Genomic DNA, 24,414 nt, shown 5'->3' with positions numbered 1-24,414 from the left:
ATAAAAGTAATTTATATTTACCCACATAAATGGGTAAAGGTGTTCTTCATTTCTTTGTATAGATCCAGATTTCCATTCGGTATGGTTTTCCTTCTTTTTTGCATTTCTTTTAATGTAGGTCTGCTGGTAATAAATTCTTTCACTTTTTGTTTATCTGGGAGAAGTCTTTACTTCACCTTTGTTTTGGTTTTGGTTTTGTTTTTTTTTTGCGGTACGCGGGCCTCTCACTGTTGTGGCCTCTCCCGTTGCGGAGCACAGGCTCCGGATGCACAGGCTCAGCGGCCATGGCTCACGGGCCCAGCCACTCCGTGGCATGTGGGATCTTCCCGGACCGGGGCACGAACCCGTGTCCCCTGCATTGGCAGGCGGACTCTCAACCACTGCGCCACCAGGGAAGCCCTCACCTTTGAAGTAAATTTTCAGATGAGTTTTTTCTCTGAGTACCTGGAAGATGCTGTGCCACTATCTTCTTTGCATCGTCTCCCGTGAGAAACAGTGTGACTGCTGTCATCCTTATCTTTGATCCTCTGTATGCAATGTTTCTTCCCCTCTGGTTACTTTTCAGTTTTTTCTCTTTATCACTGCTTTTAAGCAATTTCATTATAATGTGCCTTGTAGTTGACTTCATATTTCTCGTGCTCAGGGTTTGTTGAGCTTTGTAAGTTTTCATCAAATTTAGAAATTTTTCAGCCGTTACTTCTGCTGTTAATCCCATCCAGTGTATTTTTCATGTCAGACATTGTAGTTTTAGTTTCCAGAAGTTTGATTTTGATCTTTTTACATCTTCCATGTCTGCACTTAACATATTCAATATTCAGTCTTTTCTCTAGCTTCTTGAACATATGGTATATGGTAATAATAACCATTTTAATTTCTCTGCTCACCAACTCTATCATCTGTGTCATTTCTGGATCTGTTTCTATTCACTGTCTTTTCTCCTTATTATGGGTCATATTTTCCTGCTTCTTTACATGCTTGGTAAGTTTTGAGTGGATGTGTGGCTACTAGATTTTTACCTATTGAGTTTTGGATAATTTGTATTCCTATAAATATTCTTGAGCTTTCTTCTGGGATGCAATTATGCGGAAAGTTTGATCCTTTCTATTGTACAGTACCAGAACAGCATTACATCTAAGGCTGATTTTGCCCCACTACTAGAACAAAACCCTTCTCAATGCACTATTCGATACCCCAGGAATTATCAGGTTTGACACTCTGGCTGATTAGAATATTCCTGGGCCCTGTTTTAGCTCAAGGTATTGTTCCCTCTAATCCTTTCAGGTAGCTTGTTCTCCTAATTTAATATTATATTCTCAAAATTCAGCACCTTCAATGCAATATCATTAGGCCATTACATTAATGCATATATATCTAACAATTACTTCATAACAGTTTATACTCTGTTGTATTCCGAAGGAGTGGCAGGCAGGTTCTACATAGTATTAGTATACCCAAGTTTATGTAACTTTAAAATTTACCCTGCCTCTCTTCAAAACAGCATATGTACCATAAGGCCTATGGTTTGAAATATAAGTCAATCAAATCAAGCGAGCAATTAACAATAAGTAAGGAAGCCAAGTAGGAAAATAAATCTTTACGGAGCCACCAATTTAGAAAGGACAATTCTTTTTAAGAGAAGTTGACATAAAATTCCTTGAAGTAAAATTACATCTTGAAGTGAAAGAAAAGAGATATAAAAGAAGAAAAGTAAAAATAAATTTTTGCGACGTGTCAGTCTTAATAAATTACTTCCTTTACTAATATAATTTGATTGGGGGAGGGAAATATATGTCCTTAAGAATTTCGTTCCTTGTATTTCTGCTCAATTATTCTTTAGAAAGCTACCTTGCCCTATCCCACCTACATAATGTAATTTGGCCAGAGGAAAACAGCAAATGACCTATCTTTATACAATTAAGAAAAATTACTGAATTAATAGTCTAGATGATAAAACAATCCCACGGCTAAGACTGTTTATGTGCTTCATTTATTTATTTTTAAAGCACGGTCTCACATCAGTCTTCCACGAATCGAGGTCAGCAAAGTTCATACACACATTTCTGGTCAAGAAATCTCTAACCACACATAAAGCTGCTTATGAGCTTACTGGTGTAGCATACTTTTAACGAAGAAGTAAAAATAGCATCACTACCACCAAAGGAAAAAAATATGACAAAAAGAACACCACATGTATGACAAAAAGAACACCACATGTACCAAAGCCAAAACACTGTGAAGCCAGAAATCAACAGAAGATTGAAAGCTACACAAACAAGGATTTCCTAGAGGTTCCCCAACCCAGAGAATTTTACAAAGATACCAAATCCTAAGCCTGGATATTCTGGTTTAGTAGGTGTGAGTGCTACCAGAAATGTTTTGTTTTAAACAACAAAGGTGAACCTGATGCAAGAAATTCAGATTTACATTTGGGAACCTCCAGTGGGACTCAGTTCTAAGGCACAAATGAGTATTTGTGAAAATCCACAATAACATGAGTTTATCTAATACTACCTATTTCTAAATAGAGAAGAGCAAAATGGGAATGATGAGAGCAACTTTATTAAACAAACTAAGTTTAATAAGAATAGAGTACAACATCCGCAATAGTCACTTAGGGATGTGTCGAGTTAATGAATAATCTAAGTTTACAGAAGCAAAACTTGTTTTGTTTTTCAAAAATTATGTAGAAAGAGTCATCATATTAACACCACATCTTGATTCACTGATGCCTTGATTCATTCATTCAGCAACTGTATGTTGAGTGCATACCTTTGTTCTCTGTGCTAAGGACAAAACATGAACAAAACTAAGTGGTCAAAACTGAGAAGCTGTCATGGCGCTTACAAATCTTTTCTTTTCTTTTCTTTTTTTTTTTTTTTACATCTTTATTGGAGTATAATTGCTTTACAGTGGTGTGTTAGTTTCTGCTTTATAACAAAGTGAATCAGTTGCAGACAAGGCACAAACAGGTAAGGCCAGAGAAGACCCTTACTCTATTGTTGGGGGGAGGGGGTTCTTTTTCCTGGGAGGCTGCAGCACACATTGTGGTCAAGGTACTGACAGCTAAGAGGAGTGGGGATTAATACACTTAAGTAATCTATTGTTATAAGTGTAATGGGCTCCTTTCTCGAATTAATGGTGGCCAGTAGAAATTAAGTACCTAACAAGGGGGACAGGAAAGGGAGAAACTGAGGCAAGCCAGGAGAGGTAAAAGGGGGAAAATCAAAAAAGCAAAAACAAATTTTTTTTAAAAGGCAAAAAAACATTGACTTCTAGACGAGGCTGAGTCAAGGACAAGGAACTTGAAATCAGAGCTATCATGAAGTCCACAGTCCAAGCCCACACACAGCTGCTGTATGAAATTTCAGAATCAATATGTTTTCATATTTACCTACGTTTACATTTTAGCAAGGGCAAGTAAATCATTTACCCATATTTTCTTCCTATACCTCTGACAGAATAAACAAAATGATCAATGTATCTCTAAGGGCCCAGGTACGTGGTAACACTGCCATTCAAATTCTACAGATCTCTCTTTATTTCGGTGACCTTGTTTTTTCTATTGCTCTGTCATAAGTGCCTAGAAAGTGTTCTATAAAAAACTGGATGAATAGGTGGGTGGATGAAGCAAGTCCACAGAGATACAGAAGTCAAAAGGAAATAGGCAAAGCCTCTTCTGGCTGGTCTCCCGTCCCTGATGTGTTCAGAATCTCAGGAGCAGTAGTAGGAATGCCCAGGGCTGACCCACAAATTCAAAGAACATGGGGAACTGGCATTTGCTATGTAAGAGAAAACAGGCTAGAAGCTAGAGAAAGTCCAAAGGGTAGAGCCTAAGACAAAGGCAGAAAAGAACAAGCTGATCAGCAACTAAGAGCAAAGCCAGACTGGTCACTGACCTAAAGAGATGACCAAAAAGTCAGCATTTCCAAACAAGTGGAAGAAGTTATTATGAGGTGCCTGTGGCCTGTCCAGGATCAGCTGGTAGAGCAAGTAAGGGTGCCAAGGCATTACAGAACATCATCTTTAATTCTGAAGAGACTTCTAAAAGGTAAAAACCTTTAGTACAGCATCTCAATTTCAACTGCACCAAGTATGGCCCTCAAGGCTTGGAGGGGTAAGGCATCTTTGTCTTTGTACATCCAGGACACAGAATGTACAAAGAGAGTGTGCCTGAGCCCTAAGACACCTGAGAAAGACAAGGGAACACCAACAAAAGGAGAGGGGAGGGGGGAGGATGCATAGGGAATGGAGTTCCAGAGCTAAGTAAACAAAGTGTTTCAAAAAGGAAAGTGTGGGCAACTGTGTAGAATGTTATATCTGCGCAAGTGGTGACCTTGACCAGGTGCTACATGCCTGCAGTCAGTGCAAACAAGAAAAAGAAAGGAAAGGAAGTAGAGTGTAGATAACGCTTCTAAGGAGTTCTTACTAGGAGGAACAGCAAAAAATGTTCTCCGGGACGAATGTGAGATTAGCTTTTGCCGTGGTTATTACTTTTTGTTGTAAAGGTGAGGGCATTGTAGCATGTCGCAAGCTGATGGCAATAATCATGCAGGAGAGAAATGGAACACCTGGATGGAACAATTGCTGGGGTGATGCCCACGAGGAGGAATGGACGGGCTTCAGTGCCTATCAGAGAGGCTGGTCAGAGAGGTGAAGTTTATCCATGCAAGTGGGAGGAAGCAGAATTAATGGGGCATACGTGCCCTTAGGTTAGTGCATGTGCAAGTGGGAACATGTAAAAATTTCTCAGTGAAATAGGAAAATACCACTCATCATCAATCTGCTGAGGATGAGGAAGGGGAAGAAAGTGTTATTAATTTAAAAATAGAAAGTAAGTAATAATCATCCAAACAAGTGGGAAATGAATAGACTAGAGAAATGTAGTAGGATTGCCAGTCAGCACTAAAGGCTCTCACATAAGAGTAATGATGATGACTTTTACGCCTGAGTGCAGGGTGAAGGAACCTAGAAAAGAGAAGACAAAGCATGGGAGGAATAAAAGGTTTCTTTGTGCCTATCCTTCAGAGAGGAGAATCTATAGGAACGAGCAGAAAACTAAGCAGTCAGTTTTCAGCCATTTGCTTTTCTCCCTTGGATGTATATACATTTCAACTTTTCAGCATGTACATAGTACTTAATGTCTATGTATATGTTTTAAAGCAGAGAAATTAAGAACTTACTCCAAGCTAATTGCCTATCTTTAAGGTGATGGAGATATTAAACTTATCATCCCCTATATTGCTTCTTTTACCACCTTGTTCTTATTTTACTCTGAAATCTATTACTTTTATAAAAAGAAAAAACTTAGATGAAAAATTTATAAATCTATGGTAAAAACAAAGCCAAAGTGCCACAATATGTTAATATCTGCAGACAGATGGAAACCACACTCCAAATACTGGCAATCTTCAATATATAAATGACTTAAAAGTAACTCATACAGACCCCTTGCCCCCAAGCTAATCATAGCAAGGCTTGTTTAGTTCTGAGGGACATACTCCCTTTCCTCTGTTCTCCCTAATCTTGCCTAAACTATAGAAGGCTCCCACCTCACCCCAGGCCTACCACTTACTCCTTTACTGGAGTTACCACCGTAAAAAAGTTTGAGAAAAATCACAGCAGGAAACATATCTATCTAGCATTAGATAGGGCAAGAACTACTTGCTCCCTGCAGAGTTACTTTGCCATTATTCCCCAGATCCAACGACATCTAAAAGTGTTTCTAGTACTAGAAAGGACTGAGAAGAGCAGTAAAAAGCTTCTACTGGGCAATATTTAATAAACATAATTAGATTCAGAAACACTGAAGGAAATGGTCCCCAAAAAATAAAATATAAATGAGAAAAAAAAGATGGGACTGTCTACTCCAGGTTTTAAGATGTGAGCAATGTCATATCCTAAATTACTTCCAACAGCTTATACTGGTTTGAAATGAAGATTGAATGTTTTCACCTTAAGTTTATAATAATTCAGATTTGAAAGAGGTCTGACAGTAAAATTCATTCTACATCAGGTAAACATTTCTAAACCTTAGCATTAGAACAGTATCATTCTCTTAAGTTCATGCTTTAAACTTGGTATACCTTCAACAAAATTTACAAATAGAGCACACAAATCAAAGATTATATTTTAAATAGTAGTTAACTACAAAATGGAAGGCTATCCTCAATGCTGTTTATCAACCAATTTTTCCTGATGTTTGCACTTTCAATCAAAATCTGTTAACACAAAAATATGTTAACACAAGGTTATATAGAAACAAGAGAACTTAAATACCGGCAAAAATTAAGTATTTAAACAATTGTATTCCAGATGTGGGATAGAGACTAAAGACCTAAAAGAAATGAAGACACCAAAAGAACCCCCAAATAATACAGAGCCTCCATTAATTTATATCTGAACTTGCTCCCCTCCCTCACAGAAAGATGAGGCCAATATTTACCAAAGACTTTTTAAATTATATGTGAAATAAGTGGGTAAAGAACAAGTGAGTATAAACAAGCTTGCAACTAAATACTAAAAATATTATTTTCCTGCAGGTTACTGGTGTTAGAGCTGCCCATGTGAAAAATTAACAGAAAATTCAGTCATTAATGGGACTTAGGAAAAATCCAAATACTGTAATTTAAATCAAAGTCATTCTCTAAATGAGGTAATTTTGCATTAATACTGAACTACAGGTAAGTTTAGGAGTATCTAACTAAATTAGAGCTGTGGGTGTTACCTAAGAAATTACAACATGTGAATGGAGCTGGTGCAAATACTTGCTGGCTTATAGAGTCCACTGAAGTTCTGTATAATATGTAAAAATGTAACGTCCACAAATCTACTTCCTTTTTATTTGTCAGCTATCATAGGACCTCTATAAAATCCAGTGTGCCACACTCAGCACAGTGTTTTTGATCATGGCACTTTCTCATTAAACATATCTGTTCACTTACATGATTACAAATAATTGGCTTCCCAATAGCAAAATTCCTTCTCACCTGTCTCTGATGATCCAGATCTGCTTTATTACCAATTAAAATCATTGGAAACTCATCACGATCCTTTACTCTGAGAATCTGTCTCTGAAACTTATAGATTTCTTCAAAACTAAAAACACAAAAACAAATTAATCAATTTGGTCAACTATCAGAATTCAGAGTCCCATGCTCCATTTACTACTTTATTACTTTTCCTTTTTCTATAAAAACAAGAACGCAAATTCAATGAAACAGTGATCTAGACATGAACAGGAGACCTACAATTGAATACTGATACAAACCTGCCTCTATCTGTGACTGAAAAGACCAACAGGAAGCCCTCGCCAGTTCTCATATACTGTTCTCTCATAGCTCCAAACTCCTCTTGTCCCGCTGTATCCAGAACTAAAGAAAAAAACAAGAAATGTAATTATGTTCGTGTTTTCATCTTACAAAAATGGCTTCCTCACAAGGGCAGGCCCGGTTAAACTGGGTCCTCTGGAGCACATCATACTTAGTATAATTTAAAAAATGGCATTCTCCTTTTAGTACATTATTCAATGCTAAAGACAAATATATTCTAATTGCAGACAGTTTCAGAGTTATCTTCATCAGTGCAGGTTGATTTTGTAGTTAGTATATATTAGCATAGCAATTACAAGGTTAAGAATATCAAATACACCTAGGGAGACAGTCAGATAACCTCTGAAGTCTCTTGGATGTTTACCTCCTCCATGAAAAGAACTGAAAAAGATACCTGTAAATTCAAGAAAGAAATGCTGGTCCACCCCACCCCCCAAATACCATACTGAATGTACAGATGCTAATGTATTTCTTGATCTCTGTGAATAAAAGAATCATACAAGTTAAAAGAAAAGGGCTTTCTTTTGTGGAGAGGTGGAAAGTTTAGCCAAGCACAAAACACTATTTGCTAAGGCCTCTGTGCTATAAACTCTAAGCAAGTTAGCAAATGTTGAAGCTATTCTATATTTAACTTCACCCATTTCAGCCTTCATCAAAAGGTAGGAAGAGCCGAAACCTCATGTTTTTTCCAAATGTCCCAACAAACACAACTTCAGCAAGTTACAGTGACGTGACCAATTTCACCAGAACAAGCTCAATCCAATTATTGTTTTACATAACATTTACTGAGGAATATTTAAATTGCCTAATATGCAGATTCATCAATCAAAACTAATGAAAGAGATGGGCTTATATTCAAGATCATCTAACATTTCAATTGTAGTATTTAACCTAGCAAAACATCAAAGCTTACTTTTAAAAATATGATACATGAACCATCAAATAAAGGAAGATTACTTACTATCTAGCCGGGCTGCCCGGTCATCTATCACGCACTGCTTTGTGTAGGAATCCTCAATGGTTGGATCATAATCCGTTACAAAATAGGACTGTAAAAAAAGAACCTTATTTTAAAATTTATGTTTACCTGCCCGAGTACCAATGTAACTTTATCCAGAATTAATCAAAATAATTTCATTGTATTAAGGTTTATCCTACTACGTCAATTCCCCATTAAATGAACTCTATTCAGAGCAGGTTTCAAGTAGAGAAAGGGTACTAAATATCTCTGAATTTTCATACCTGAAATATGCAAGAAGACTGTAAAAGATCTACTACAGTAGATCTTTTTTTTTCATAATAACTTATATACACCTAAGACTCTAGATCTCTAATTCCAGGAAAACTAGAAAAACACAGTAAGCTATATAATTCAGGTCTATCTGCAACCCGTTGGCAGGCATCAGTCCTTAGAACAAAGTAGTTTGAAACAAACAGCATAACACGAAGTCTGCCTGATTCAATGCCTCATCTTCTTTTCTCCACTTTTCGCACACCTTGTCTTAGAGTTCCCTTTCAGCTGCCTTGTGTATTACCCTAAGGAAATGATTTCACGATTTATTTTTCATCTTTGTGGATCTCAAACTTATTCTTTCACTAATATTTTTGTTAGTTTTTCATCTTAACTTCTATTTCTTCTTCTGTTAGCAAAGCCACCCAACTGTTATCTTATGATATCATCACCAGAAGGAGGACAGTTAAGGTAGCAGAGTAAGAACGGAAGAGTCTTAGCGAACCACTTAATGTTTGTATATTACATTTCACAATCTTTTTTTTAAAGGTTTTAAAAAGAAAACAGAAACAAGAATCTGAAAGACAACTTATTTTGCCCTTCATACAAAAGGGCACTAACTAGGACACTGACATCAGTTCTGAGTATCTCCTTCCCTCTCTCTCCCTCTTGACTGACTTCCTCACAGCCTGTTTTGCCACTAGGCTCATTACAAAATCTGAGGGATGACTTGGAAGAAGGCAGCTTGATGCTAGGAACACGCACCAAAGGTGTTCAGTCACTCTTCAGGCAAGGGCTCCTGGAAGCTGGACCTGCTGGCTCCAGGGACACATCATTCTTAAGTGACAACCCCTGCATGGTGAGCTGTATAAACACCAGAAAGCTACTCAGAAGTAGGCACTCTGAACAGGGCAGCAAAGAAACTCCTGGTTTGGCAGGGGGAGGGAGACTGATCTGCCTGCTACCATGACTCTACATATTTATTTTATTTGTGAATGACACTTTCTACTTTTTATTTATATTTTTGGATTAACTTTAATTACAGAATTCGGTATCCATAATCCTATTTCCCTTTTGATGGCTTCATTTAAATGCATGATTTATTAAACAACGTCTATTAAAAACAGAAACATTTACCAACAGGAGCAGCTTCGAGTAGAAAGCCATCTCCGTCACCACCCCAGCCCCAGTTAAAAATACACAGATATCAAAACAATCCTGAACTGACTTTCCGGCACCCACACCTCTTCAAAAAGTAAATACAACTGGCAATAACAATATTCTTTGTATCCACTACTCTAAACAACACAGAACAGCAGTCTTTCACCAAGCAAGCTGGATAAAGAATGCTATTTATATCTTAAGATTAGTTTCCTGCAACATGTTTCTCCATAGTAATCTGACACTTCTTGCCATACTTTCATCTTGTAAAACCTAAGTTTCACTGACTACTCCCAAGTTATGCCTAAACGTGCCAAAATGTCCCTCCCACTGTGTCTGAAAACACAATGGACAAATATTAAATATATTTTTTCAAATGTCCAAGTCATGTGTAATAGCTAGAACTCTTGCAATGTGATGGAGTTTTTTGCATTGTGATACCAAATTTTAAAAAATAACACGTACAGAGGATGGTTGGTTTGAGCAACTTTGAGGGCAGTTAAAATAAACTGTTTTTCCCTGGTGGCGCAGTGGTTGAGAGTCCGCCTGCCAATGCAGGGGACACGGGTTCGTGCCCCGGTCCTGGAGGATCCCACATGCCGCGGAGCAGCTGGGCCCGTGAGCCATGGCCGCTGAGCCTGCGCGTCCGGAGCCTGTTGCTCCGCGACGGGAGAGACCACAACAGTGAGAGGCCCGCGTACCGCAAAAACAAACAAACAAATAAATAAATAAACTGTTTTTCCTTTCTGTGACTGTGGAAGTTTCATATTTTCTTTGGATGTCTTAGCTCTTGAAATACAATCTTAATGTTATAAGAATTCTGCCACTTCACTAGCACTGGCATGCATTTATTCCACTCATTATTTCTTAAGACAAATTAATTGTTGGAATTTCTGGATATTTAGGTCTACATTTCATCTTTGTTGTGTCCTATTTTCAAAATTTGTAGAGGCCTTGCTACATATAGATTTTAAAGAGCCATCCTCACTGAGAGCATCATCCTCCCTCATAAAGATCCATCTTAAGGAACATTACTCTGAGGCCTGTCACAGAATCAGAGATCCCTTTCCCTCTCACAATCCTAATAAGCCACAGGTTATAATGTGCCTAAAAACAGCAATCATCATGTGCAGGTAAGAAAGATAATCATTACCTCCTACCACAAAGACATAACATTTTTGTTACTTAAACCTGGGCCCCAGATATTTGAGGAAGCAGATCACCAACAAGAAATCAGTCTCTGATGATGGGCAGTCCTGGATTTAATTCTAACTCTGCTACCTTCTAGCTGTAGAACCTAAGGCAAGTTACTTTACATCTTTAATCTTCAGCATCTGTAAAACAGGATAGTAACAAAACTCCATGGAACAGATAAAATGAAGTAATGAATATAAAGCACCAAGACATGCTGATGATTAATAAATGTTAGTCAGTGTATTATTTTTGTCATGTAATTAAATGGTATGAACTAACATTTTTATTGAAGTAAAAAGATGTGCTAATACCAGGAACAGCTGTTATAATTCCAATCCTAGTTATACCACAGACCAAACTTGGTATCCAAAATGTTGTGTATCAAGATAAAGCTCCCCATCTGGAGTTCTGGAAATATTTTTTGGGTCTGAGCAGTAATTACACAAGTATATACATATGTAAAAACCTCATCAAGCAGTACATTTAAGATGTGTGCACTTTTTTGTACATATACAAATTATACCTCTACAAAATGCATAAATGGTTCCCTACTGCTTATAGGATCCAGCCCTTTCTTTTTTTTTCTTTCTTTTTTTTTTGTGGTACGCGGGCCTCTCACTGTTGTGGCCTCTCCCGTTGCGAAGCACAGGCTCCAGACGCGCAGGCTCAGCGGCCATGGCTCACGGGCCCAGCCGCTCCGCGGCATGTGGGATCTTCCCAGCCCGGGGCACGAACCCACGTCCCCTGCATCGGCAGGCGGACTCTCAACCACTGCGCCACCAGGGAAGCCCCAGCCCTTTCTTTACACGGTTCACAAAGCCCTCCAGTTTGATGTGTGTTGTTCACCATTCAAAGTGTTATTTTTCACTACCTGAAACCCTTCTGCTGATTACTCTTGCTCTTGGTTTCATTCATTTGTTCAACAATTATTTATGGGGCATCACAGGGACAAGGTCCTTACTTTCACAGAACCCACTGCTTTTTACACATCTAGCAATTGCGCTGTGATTGGGGGCAAGGAAAATGGGGAGTATTAATTGCATTGGCCAAAGAACAGAAACAGCATGAAATGCGGGTAACAAGCTTGTTCAGAAGGCAACAAAATTTAAGCAGTTAATACTGCAGTCATATATAGGAACTATGTGTACAATTCACTTATAAACATAGAGCCCCAGCAATGTGCCTGAAAACAGTCTCTCTCCTGAAATTGAAAAAAGTTACCAACCACAGCCCAGAAAGGATATTTTGTAGCAGAAAGCAAGAAAAACAAAACAAAACACAGCATTGCATTGTGGAAGACAGTAGAGGCTCAGATAAGGGCAGGAAAGCACATTGGACTAGCGTTCAGTCCACTGAAAGGGGGAATGAGGGCCAGGGGTGGAGAAAGTAATGTGCTTTCTTGAAAACACAGGAAAGGATGCATGGAGAAGCTCAGCCAGAAAGAAATGGAATGCCTCCTTTCAATGAGTGGGATGCCTTCCAGGTAGTAAGAAGGGCAAATGTGGACCTAAGTCTCTTTAAGGTTGTTAGGATTTATTGGAGAAAAGTTTAAGATTAGGGAAGTTTCCCATTCAGACAGGGAGACTTTTCCCTGATAAACTCTGGTCTGAGTAGGGTTGTCCAACGCTCTCAGTAACAGAATAGTGATAGCTGGGAATGTTATTCCTGCATATATGCCACTAGGTTGCACAATAGGAGCTCTGCTTGGCTTAAGAGAATTGCCACTTTGTCCTCTTCCCATTCAAAGAAGTTGCCTTAAGGAAGCTAAGGAGGAGCCCAGGGAGGAAAGAGAATAAGCTGAGGCAACTTCTGCATTTAGTGGGCAGGAGTGACAAGTCACTCTCCAGACACCGAGCTGCTGGTGAAAGTGTAGTTCCCAAGCACTGCCACAGAGCGGTGCCTGGTCTACACTTTGGGATGGGTAATTTACTGGAGATTCTGGGAAACTCAGTAAATCCAGCTCACTGGTTAAAGTCCAGCACCCTTGAATATAGAAAGGACAGGAGGTGAGACCTAAGGTGCCACTGGGGAGTTGTAAACAAATGACAGGGCATTTCTGAGCACAGCACGATTCTCAGGAGTCCTCTAAACACATAGGGTGCAGAAAGAAGAGGGGAAAGGGAGAGAGCAGAGGAAGGAAACTGGTTAAACAGTATGGGAAAACCTTGACAACTACTGAATCTGGGTAATGTGTATACGAGTGTATATTATACTATTCTCTCTACTTTTGCATATATTATTTAAAAAAATTTAAATCTGGTGGTAGCACATTACACACTACAGGAAGGGTCAAATCAAGGGAAGAATATACTGGATCCTTTTTAGTCCTGAGCTCTCACCTCACTCTACTCCAGACCAACTAACTCACCTAGAAACTTGAATTTTTTTCCTTGGCCCGACTATTTTGCAGTTCTCTTTATGCTTTATCTTTTCACTTTTATTGTCCATGCTTCCCCCATGGACAATTTTTTTTTCTTGGCCCGACTATTTTGCAGTTCTCTTTATGCTTTATCTTTTCACTTTTATTGTCCATGCTTCCCCCATGGACTAGACTATAAGATCCATGAGGACAGAGATTTTTGTCAGAGGTAGAGTGACCTGCCTAATGTTTAAAGAGCAAATCACTGGCAGATCCAGCGCTAAAAGCAAAGTTTCCAGGCTTTTGGCCAATGTTCCTTCTGCTCTACTCACCCTGACTCTCGGAGTTAAAGCACACTCACACGCATCATCGATTCCTGCTTCCATTGCTCCCATTTTTAAAAATGAAATATTCTCAATCACAGTAACAGGAGTCATCATTTACGGAGCATGTGTTATGGGACAGTTTATAACTGATACATATAAAATTTCCCAATTAATTTTCACAATGATCCTTTAGATATATATTTCCCTCTTAACAGATTTTTTTTTTTTTTAAGTGAAGCACAGAATGACGTCACCTCTTCCAGGTCACACAGCTCATGAGGAGGAGAGCTACAATTTAAGTTCAGCTCTTATCCTCGTGAAAGTTTCAGAATTCCTGCTACTTAATATAATTCATAAAATTTCAAATCTTTCATTCCTTTATTGGCCTATAAATAAGGAGTAAAAAGTACCATGAAACATAAGAAACAAGGAAAACCAAGACTAACAACTTCATGTTCCTTTCTTACCTTTCTTGAGATCCTGCTCACCTCTCCCTTTTCCCCCAGGCGACACACAGAACCCAGGTCATGAAACATTCTAGCCACAAAATTCTGTGGTTCTCTGGCTCCCCTCCACTTTAAGTCAGTATTTTCCTATTATTACTTCTAGCCACAAAACCTGTATTATTTTTTAAATTATGATAAAATAAACCCAAACAGGAGGTTTTAGGAGGACTTGCTTTCTATTAATACATGCATTTATAAAGTCTTCACCAGAAGCAGCAGGATGAGAAGAAAACGGATGGGCTACGGAGTTTGAGAGAACTGAAATTCAGACACAGATGCCATTCTACTTCCTCTTAGTTTGATTAACATCTCTAAAGCCCATTTTCTCAACAGAAAAGAGTGAGAACAGGGCTAATTTAAGGAGGGCATGTTCCAGTGCCCACTTCAGATGTGGCACTGAAGGATAAGGGAAAAGGAAAGCCAGAAGGCAGAAAGCAGGCACAAGGAAGGGGGATGGTGAAGGGTTAGGGCTGCTCACAGAGCTGCCCCGAGGGACTGAACAGCTCAGATCACCAGTGATGCTCTGTGCGCCCCTCCTCTTCCTGCTTATCCCAGCCCATCCCACCACTGGATCTTGGTGTGCAGCCGCCAGGGAGGCAGCAGAGTGAAGTGGGAAGAGCCTGAGGTGTGAGTCACCGACCAGGATACAACTCTACCACCTTTACCAGACGTGGGAAACTGGAGCACCTCATTTAACCTGCCTGAACCTCAGTTTCCTTGTCTGTAAGATGGAAATAATACTAACCTTGCCGGATTGTTGTAAAAAGTAAAAATAATGTATGTGGAGTATCTTTACAGCACAGCCTATGATACACAGTAAGCCTTAAGTTACAGCTAATGAAGCCCAAACCACATCCTACTTTCTTTGCAAGGCCTCCAGTACTCCAACCAGAAAATGATCTCAGTATGCTCTAAATTCCTCTTACCCTTGTTTAGCAGAAACCAGCACGTGAGTGAAATGGGGGAGAGCCAAGTGGAGCGCTGTGGGTCTGGTAGGCATGGCTCACTCTCAGCAAGCTGCTTGAACCATGCCTGCCGTCAGTAACTCAGACTATTCCCTCACTACAGACCAGTGGGTAGTGTAGGGTCACAGTTTACTGGTGAGTGGAAATGAGCGGGAGGGACAAGAATCCATATTGATTAGAAGGGGAGAGGTCCAGCACTGGAAGACTGGACATAAAGGAAGTCAGAGTAGTTAAGCACTGGCTAAACCCAGGGTATACCTTCCTTTTTTCTTCACCAGGTTAGACTCAATTTTTTTTTTTTTTTTTGCAGTACGCGGGCCTCTCACTGTTGTGGCCTCTCCCGTTGCGGAGCACAGGCTCCGATCGCGCAGGCTCAGCGGCCATGGCTCACGGGCCCAGCCACTCTGCAGCATGTGGGATCTTCCCAGACCGGGGCACGAACCCGCGTCCCCTGCCTCGGCAGGCGGACTCTCAACCACTGCGCCACCAGGGAAGCCCTAGACTCAATTTTTGTTTTTGCAAAAATGTATTCATTTCCCAACAACTCTATTTTATCTTTTTTAATTGAAGTGTAGTTGATTTATAATATTGTGTTAGTTTCAGGTGTACAGTAAAGTGATTCAGTTATATACATATATTTTTCAGATTATTTCCCATTATAGGTTATTACAAGATATTGAATATTGTTCCCTGTTTTATACAGTAAATCCTCGTTGCTTATCTATTTTATGTATAGTAGTTTGTTAATTACATACTCTGAGTTTATCCGCCCCCCACCTTTGGTAACCATAAGTGTGTTTTCTACATCTTTGAGTCTGTTTCTGTTTTGTATATAGATTCATTTGTATTGTTTTTTAGATTTTACATAAAAGTGATATCCTATTTTTAAAAATAAATTAATTAATTAAATAAAATAAATTCCTCTTACCCTTAAAGTGATGATAGTCTGGATTTTCCCAACTTCAAATATTCTACCTTATCATTAGAAGTTGTGATTTGGAAAATACGTATACCAAGCTTTATGTATACCATGTAACTGGTACTTAAAAATTTCCTTTTATAATTGCTCATCTTTTCATGTATGTGCATATATGAAGATATAAATGAAACACTGAGCTAATAAACTCAACAGGTTATACACATAAAACATTCCTTCAAAGCCCTTCTGTGCGCAAGTTTTTCCTTGCACCTGAATGAAATCTAAGGCAAATCTCCTAATTTTTTCCAATCATTCTTCAATTATAAATAGTTGTTCAATTACTTTCAACCCCAAGAATATTGTGATTTTAATAATTACGATGTCTATACAGATGGCCAGTAGGCACATGAAAAGATGCTCAACGTCACTAATTATTAGAGAAATGCAAATCAAATCCACAATGAGGTACCACCTCACACAGGTCAGAATGGCCATCATTAAAAAGTCTATGAATAACAAATGCAAATAAACATAGAAACAAACCTAAATGTCAACAGATGAATGGATAAAAAAGATGTGGTACATATATACAAAAGAATACTACTCTGGGCTTCCCTGGTGGCGCAGTGGTTGAGAGTCCGCCTGCCGATGCAGGGGACACAGGTTCGTGCCCCGGTCCGGGAAGATCCCACATGCCGCGGAGCGGCTGGGCCTGTGAGCCATGGCCGCTGAGCCTGCACGTCCGGAGCCTGTGCTCCACAATGGGAGAGGCCACAACAGTGAGAGGCCCGCGTACAGCAAAAAAAAAAAAAAAAAAAAAAAAAAAAAAAAAAAAATACTACTACTCAGCCATAAAAAAAAGAATGAAATAATGCCATTTGCAGCAACACGGATGCAACTAGAGATTATCATACTAAGTGAAGAAAGAGAAAGACAAATACCATATGATATCAATTATATGTGTAAGCTAAAATATGGTACAAAGGAACCTGTCTACAAAACAGAAACAGACTCGTAGACACAGGGATCAGACTAGTGGTTGCCAAGGGGGAGGGGGGAGGGGGGAGGGGGGTAAAGAGAGGGATGGACTGGGAGTTTGGGGTTGGTAGATGCAAACTATTACATTTAGAATGGATAAACAACAAGGTTCTACTGTATAGCACAGGGAACTATATTCAATACCCTGTGATAAGCCATAATGGAAAAGAATATAAAAAAAGAATGTGTGTATGTGTATAACTGAGTCACTTTGCTGTACAGCAGAGATTGGCACAGCATTGTAAATCAACCAGACTTCAATTTTAAAAAACTGAAAAAAAAGAAAAAACATAATAATTAATATTTCTAGTACAGCATCTTAATTGCATTAGTCAATACTCATCTAAATTAAAGTTTCTTTCTCCCCTTTCTACACAGAGCTGAGACGTTTGCGATAGGACAGGGGTGGGGAGATAGTTAAGACCAGTCATCTTCTCTCTTTCCCCATCTTATTATGCATCTTTTCTACCCTCAGCAAGGCTGCCTCTGCTCTGGCTCCTTAAGGGCTGGAGCTGAAGGAGTGGGAAGAAGTAAGGGGGGTTGAAAAGACCACGCCAATGAAATCTGATGTCCATGCTAACTTTCTCATGAGGGCCTACAGGCTTCCTGAAAGAGTGCACCAGTGAGACCCTCCACGTGCAATTCCCAGGACATGAGTGAGTCCTGGCCATTTACACTTCCAACTCTCAATCCTTGGGGTTCCCATAGGCACCTCCTGATTCACTGCCTCTTCTAGGTAGCCATGAATAGTGTCTCTTTTTAGAAGGCTTTTTAAGCTGGTTCCATCCAGAAACTCAGGGAAACCTACTGTCTTTCAAAGTGCATATTGCTAACTAAAGAGCCCTCTTCCTTTCTCTCTGCTATCAATCCACAGATTCACATACTAATCCTTATGCTCTCCAAACACCTGGGGATACATGTCAAGTTCTTAGAATGATTCTATTCGTGCTTCCCCCATCATTAGGCTTCAATGAAGGGGGCTTAAGAGAAGCATCCTCTCCTCTCTGCAGAGTGTGGAGGCGGGAAAGGATAAAGAACACACAGCATACTGACAGCTCTCTAAAAACATCCTTGTCTCAGAACCCTTAACTCTCCACACTTTCACTTCCTGGAGATAAAGTATGGGCTAAATGTGCAATAGCAACTTAAGGCCACCTTCTATGCAAGTCCTTGAAATATGAGAGTCACTTGGCAGCTACTGCTTTATTCCCAGCCTTTGGGGCTTCAAGAGAAACTAAAATACGTTAGAGTTCCAGTTAAAATCCTGTTATATATGTCCAACTACATTTGATGAATCCAAGGTCTATCTCACGCCTTTCAGAATTTCTTTGGCATTAAGCAAGGTACTCTGCACAAACATACTTGGAGCCTCAAAATATTTTCTGTTGGAAAACCCAGTAATTAGGAAGATCATAATGAGGAGTTAGGAATTAATTTCCCAGAGCACTATAAGGACCTGGGTAGCTATCAGTAGCCTCTGTTTGCTAAAACAGGAGCAGTGCAAATTCCTCTGGTAACACTAGAGAAGAAAGAGTACAGCAACTTCAGGCAGCTGTGAGCCAGAGTCCGGCGCTTCCTGGTGTCACTTTTTAACAGCAGCTGTCAAGTCACAGAGAACCTTTGTTCTCTGCAACACCCTCCCTTACTTTCATGTCAAATGTTTCCAATATGCTTGATATTCCTTCACTCAAGTACATATTTTTTTCCTGATTGAAATGAGTATTTCATTTAATCTAACATGTATAATTACAGAGATCTCCATAATTTATCCTCCAGAACTCAAATGCAGAATAATAAAAGCTACCCTAAACCCTGTAATCTTTTAGCTTCTTTTTAACAAAACTTAGGCCTTCAATGTTGCTGTCTCAGACTGTCTAAGCCACCATGTGCCTTTCATGTGACTTCTGTGCAATCTCAGCGATAACATACATATACCTCAAGCAAAGTAACTGCCTGCAAATCAATGGGTCTAGTATGCACTAAGAAAAGTACAGTAGGAAGTCAACTTACAAACTGGTTCTATTACAAAAGTTTGTTTCTAAAGTCAGTTATTTGGTGCTCATTTTCCCAGGGAAAAACTGTTCTAATCTGTGTTTAGGTCCATAGGCCAGACCACAAAAACTACCGTTGAAATTTGGTCCTGAGCCAGTATTAACCCTGAGTCTAACCTCTGAAGCAGTCGTCTGGCCCAAGAAGAAATGGGGAGAGTTTTGGTTCCTTACCCAGAGTACAGAGCCAGCCGAAGCTACACTTATAAGGAGGAAAAGCTTGTCTTGGGGCACCCCTTGTACACCCAGACTCCTCATTCTGCCCCAACTCCCCACTACTACACTATTACCCTAGCTTTAGCCTCCTCCTGAAAACATTCTAGGTACGAATCCACTTACCTCTCTCCCCACTGTTCCTTCTACTCTCAAAGTAAAGCTAGCAATTCCCTCAGAAAAGCCAGCTCTCACCCAGAGGCACTAGGTAGACAATTATCAGTCCAAATTAGAGCACACTGCAGTATGAGACAGCTCACTGCAACCCTGCAAATGCTTGCTCTTTTTCAAAAGCAAAATTCTAAACCAAAATGAATCTTCAGTAACATTTTTACCTCCGGTTCAAAAAGAAAAAGAAAAGCTTCAGACTCTGTGAAGGGAAAATTATTCCGGGGGGTAAACCGCCATTTCATGATGCCAGCTCCCTGTATTCTTCACAGCTTTCATCCTTCCAAACCCACAGGCTTTAAAAGGAGAGAAGAAAAGAGAAAGGTTGTCCTCTTTCCACTTTCCCTGCCCTCCACCACCCTACAACTTGTAAAGCTAACCTATGGGGTAGACAAGATCACCCAACATTTTCCATTCACAATGCCAGTGAGTGATTTTGAAAACTGTCAGCAAGAGGAAAAGGGCTGCCACAGCTACAGCCACGATTCATATATATAAACCATTTGCATGTAAGTCAAGCTTGACTTGGGAGCTACCTGACGTAACTAGACAGTCATCCTTTAGTGTTGGCATCATATTTACAAACCATTGAGCAACAATAGCCAGTGGCCTCTATCATGTAGCATGATAAAGTTTATTTCACTTCCTTGAACTTAATAGTTGTTTGCTCTCATCCCCCAATTACTGTAGTCTTATACAGATAACATATAAAGCCTACAGGAAGTTTTAAGGATAAGAATTAACAATTTTTTAAAAGCACAACGATAACTGGCACAGAAAGAGTAATATGTGTATCATATGTACCTCACACCATCCCCATGGGAAATCTGAGTAAATCTCAGACATTCCCTTTTTCACACCAAGGCACAAGTCTTGTGTCTTTCAGTTCTTGCCTTGACTGAACCTTGCACTCCTAGGGAGTTTCCACACCCACTCCATCTTTTCCATCCCCATAGCTATTATCTCAGTTAAGTTAGCCTTTCTTACCTCTACCTCATGCGCACCACAGCTGCCTAAACAACGTTATGCTGCCCTCAGTGGGACACTTTAGATGAACGAGGCTGTCCCTAACCTCTAGGGGCACAAACTGTCCAGGCTTAACCTGGGTCCCATCTCTGCATCCTTCCTCTCCATATCAGGGTCCTCCCCACACTGGAGTCCCTTAGGTGCGCTCTGCAGGCTCAGCCCCACCACACAGACCTCAGGACCAGCTTTAGGCAAGAAACATTTTCAACTGTTACAAGATCCACATTCAGAGTCTCAGCACTGTTAGCTTTGTTACTCGTCTGACCTTGGCACGATACTACAATGCTGATAACTGCTTCTATTTTACTCCCAAACCCCAATATCACCATTTCTCCTCCCTTTTAATAGACTTTCCCAATCAACATGTGTTCCAGCTCTTATAATTGGGTTTCTTCTACTCTGAACTCTTTTCTTATACTGATAATCTGCTAAGTAACTCAGGCCCTTCCTAGAACCAGGGCCTCATTTTTGTTTGCTTGCCTTTAAGAGTGTTATTGGGATATAATTCACATACCATAAAATTCACCCATTTAAGGTAGACTATTCAATAGTTTTTATTAACTTACAAGGTTATGTAGCTGCCATCACTATCTAATTCCAGAACACTTTCACCACCCCAAAAAGGAATCCTATACCCATTAGCAGTAATTTCCCATTTCCCCCATCCCCTCCCATTCCTATGGCCACTAAATGACTAATCTACTTTCTGTCTCTATAGGCTTGCCTGTTAGGGACATTTGACATAAATGGAATCATACAATATGTGACCTTTTGTCTCTGGCTTTTTCCACTTAACATGTTATCAATATTCATCCATGTTGTAGCATGTATCAGTACTTCATTTCTCATTCCTTTTTATGATATGCCATCATATGGATATACCATACTATATTTATCCACTCATCAGGTAATGGACATTCGGGTGGCTTCCACATTTTGGCTATTATGAACAATGCTGCCATGACCATTCATGTACAATCTTTTGTGTGAACATATGTTTTTGTTTTTCTTGGGTCTATAACTAACTAGTAGTGGAATGGCTGGATCATATGGTAACTCTATGTTTAACTTTTTGAGGAACTGCCAAACTGTTTCCCAAAGTGGCTGTTCCATTTTACATTCCCATCAGCAGTGTTCAAGGGCTCGCACTTCTCAATATCTTCACCAACACTTGTTACTGAACGTCTGTCTTTTTGATTCTAGCCATCCTAGTATAAAGCAGTTATTCCTTTGCAGTTTTGATTGGCATTTCCCTAATAGAATGTTGGGCATCTTTTAAACATGCTTATTTGTCATTTGTATGTCCTCTTTGGAGAAATGTCTATTCAAATCTTAGCCCGCTTTTAAAGTGGGTTGTCATTTTATTGTTGAGTGTAAGAGTTCTTAATATATTCTCCATACAAATCCTTTATCATACACACAACTTGCAAATATTTTCTCCAACAGTCCCATTATTTTATAAAGTCTTCCTGCCAAAAATTAATACACAGTTCCTAAATCTCAACCATGAGACAAAGTCCTGTTACCCACCAACAAATTGCCATAATTCCAACTTCCATATACTCACATTTCTGGGTAATATCTGCTGCTGTGTTCCATCAGTCATTTGTACTATCCTCCCACTGTGTAGTGGATCTGCTGTGATGTTTGCCTAGAACAAAATGTCCATTGCCACACCCACCTCCCTAACACCCATCCACACCTACCCCAACCCTGAACTTTCCCCATCACACTGAACTTCCTCTGCCTATGAAATGCCCTAGCAAAGTTCCTTTGGGCAAGTATTTGGAGTTGCCCTACTTCATCAAATCTAAGATGCCATCAATTTTAAGACCATCATTATTTTATATGCCAAAACAACGATGGCACATCTTTGATTATGAAGCAGCTTAATGTCAGAGATACTAAAATGTAGAGGAGAAAAAATGTGAGTTAGAATCAATGAAAGACGGTAGTTCTAGACAACAACTTTATAAGGCTGATGTTATTATTCCCCTTTTGCAGATATCATTTAGACTCAGTAGTTAAGTGACCTGCCAAACGTCACAAGGTCAGTAGGTTGGTGGAAGTGAGATCCAAATCCAGGTCTGGCTCCAAAGCAATACTGCTTCCATTACATTTTCTTTAACCCACCATATTAACATCAAAGCATCAGCATGCATCAGTTTAAAAAAGAAATCCTATTACTCTTAAGTTATTTTTTTAACTGTACACTGCTATTGCCAAATAGGAAAGACAGTTAAAAACAGCTTTATTCAAAATGAAAACACTCCATTTCTACATTAAGAATAAAGGTCTAGGGATTCCCTGGTGGCACAGTGGTTGAGAATCTGCCTGCCAATGCAAGGGACACGTTCGAGCCCCTCCGCAACAAGAGAGGCCGCGATAGTGAGAGGCCCGTGCACCGCGATGAAGAGTGGCCCCCGCTTGCCACAACTAGAGAAAGCCCTTGCACAGAAACGAAGACCCAATACAGCCAAAAATAAATATACATTAAAAAAAAAAAAAAGAATCAAGGTCTAGGGACTTCCCTGGTGGCGCAGTGGTTAAGAATCTGCCTGCCAATGCGGGGGACATGGGTTTGAGCCCTGGTCCGGGAAGATCCCACATGCCACGGAGCAACTAAGCCCGTGCTCCACAACTACTGAGCCCATGTGCCACAATTACTGAAGCCCACGTGCCTAGAGCCCGTGCTCCACAACAAGAGAAGCCACTGCAATGAGAAGCCCGCACATCGCAACGAAGAGTAGCCCCCACTCACCACAACCAGAGAAAGCCCACACGCAGCAACAAAGACCCGACGCAGCCATAAATAAATAAATAAATTTACTATTAAAAAAAAAAAGAATAAAGGTCTAATGGGACTTCCCTGGCGGTCCAGTGGTTAAGACTCTGCACTTCCTTCCACTGCAGGGGGCACAGGTTCGATCCCTGGTAGGGGAACTAAGATCCCACATGCCTAGCAGCGCGGCCGTAAATAAATAAAGGCAAGCCACAGATTGAAAGAATATATTTAAAAAAATAAATAAATAAAGGTCTAAGTATGGCAATATAAAAAAATACAAAAACATATACTCTTTGATCTAGCAATTTTACTTCTAGAAATTTATTCTGATACACCTGTGCATGAAAGAAATGACCTGTGCAAGGTCATTCATTACTGAATTGTTCTTAATTTTAAAAAACTGGAAGGGGCTTCCCTGGTGGCGCAGTGGTTGAGAGTCCGCCTGCCAATGCAGGGGACACGGGTTCGTGCCCCGGTCCAGGAAGATCCCACATGCTGCGGAGCGGCTAGGCCCATGAGCCATGGCCACTGAGCCTGCGCGTCCGGAGCCTGTGCTCTGCAACGGGAGAAGCCAAAACAGTGAGAGGCCCGTATACCGCAAAAAACATAAATAAATAAAAAATAAATAAAAAGCTGGAAGGACTTAAAATGTTCTTCAATAATTGACTGGTTAAATTATGAAACATTCATTCAATATGAATGCAGCCAATAAAAAAAATTAAGAAGAATGACTTCACGTGCAGCCAATAAAAAAGAAGTAGAAGAATGACTTCACAGGCTAATATGGAGTAGTCCACATGATACGTCATTAAATAAACACACAGTTTAAATATTTGCTTTATATACATAAAATATCTCTGGAAAGATACACAAGAAACTGTTATTTAACTTCGATTACCTGTGGAAAGAACTGGGTTGCTGGGAGACATGAGTGGGAGGGAAAATTAATTTGCAGGTTTTGAAATCTGAAACATGTGAATGAAAGAAGGAACTAAGGGAAAAGACCCAGACAGATTAAATATAAGCCCTTTAGTAATAAAAGCAGAGCACAGGAGTGTGAGGAAACCTAGATTCTAGTCCCAGCTCGACACCTAGATGAGTGTTCCTGGATGAGTCAACCTCTTTCTTGGCTTTTAGCTGTAAATGA

At 39.8% G+C, this 24,414-nt stretch overlaps 1 protein-coding gene across 2 annotated transcripts in view; it reads right to left on the bottom strand.

Annotated features, from left to right (window-relative positions):
• RRAS2 (RAS related 2) overlaps positions 1 to 24,414 on the bottom strand; it is a 72,275-nt gene that overhangs the window by 7,485 nt on the left and 40,376 nt on the right. For both annotated transcript variants that reach the window (XM_007460218.1, XM_007460217.1), the window contains exons 2-4: positions 8,290 to 8,377; positions 7,268 to 7,370; positions 6,987 to 7,095 (exon numbers count right to left, since the gene is read on the bottom strand). In XM_007460218.1, coding sequence (XP_007460280.1) covers positions 6,987 to 7,095; positions 7,268 to 7,335 — 177 coding nt within the window. In that variant the 5' untranslated portion in view covers positions 7,336 to 7,370; positions 8,290 to 8,377. The remainder of the gene's footprint in view (positions 1 to 6,986; positions 7,096 to 7,267; positions 7,371 to 8,289; positions 8,378 to 24,414) is intronic.

The sequence above is a fragment of the Lipotes vexillifer genome, unplaced genomic scaffold (assembly GCF_000442215.2).
Source record: "Lipotes vexillifer unplaced genomic scaffold, Lipotes_vexillifer_v1.1 scaffold1762, whole genome shotgun sequence".
In the NCBI taxonomy this organism is placed as follows: Eukaryota; Metazoa; Chordata; class Mammalia; order Artiodactyla; family Lipotidae; genus Lipotes; species Lipotes vexillifer.
This window is presented reverse-complemented; position numbering and strand designations above follow the sequence as displayed.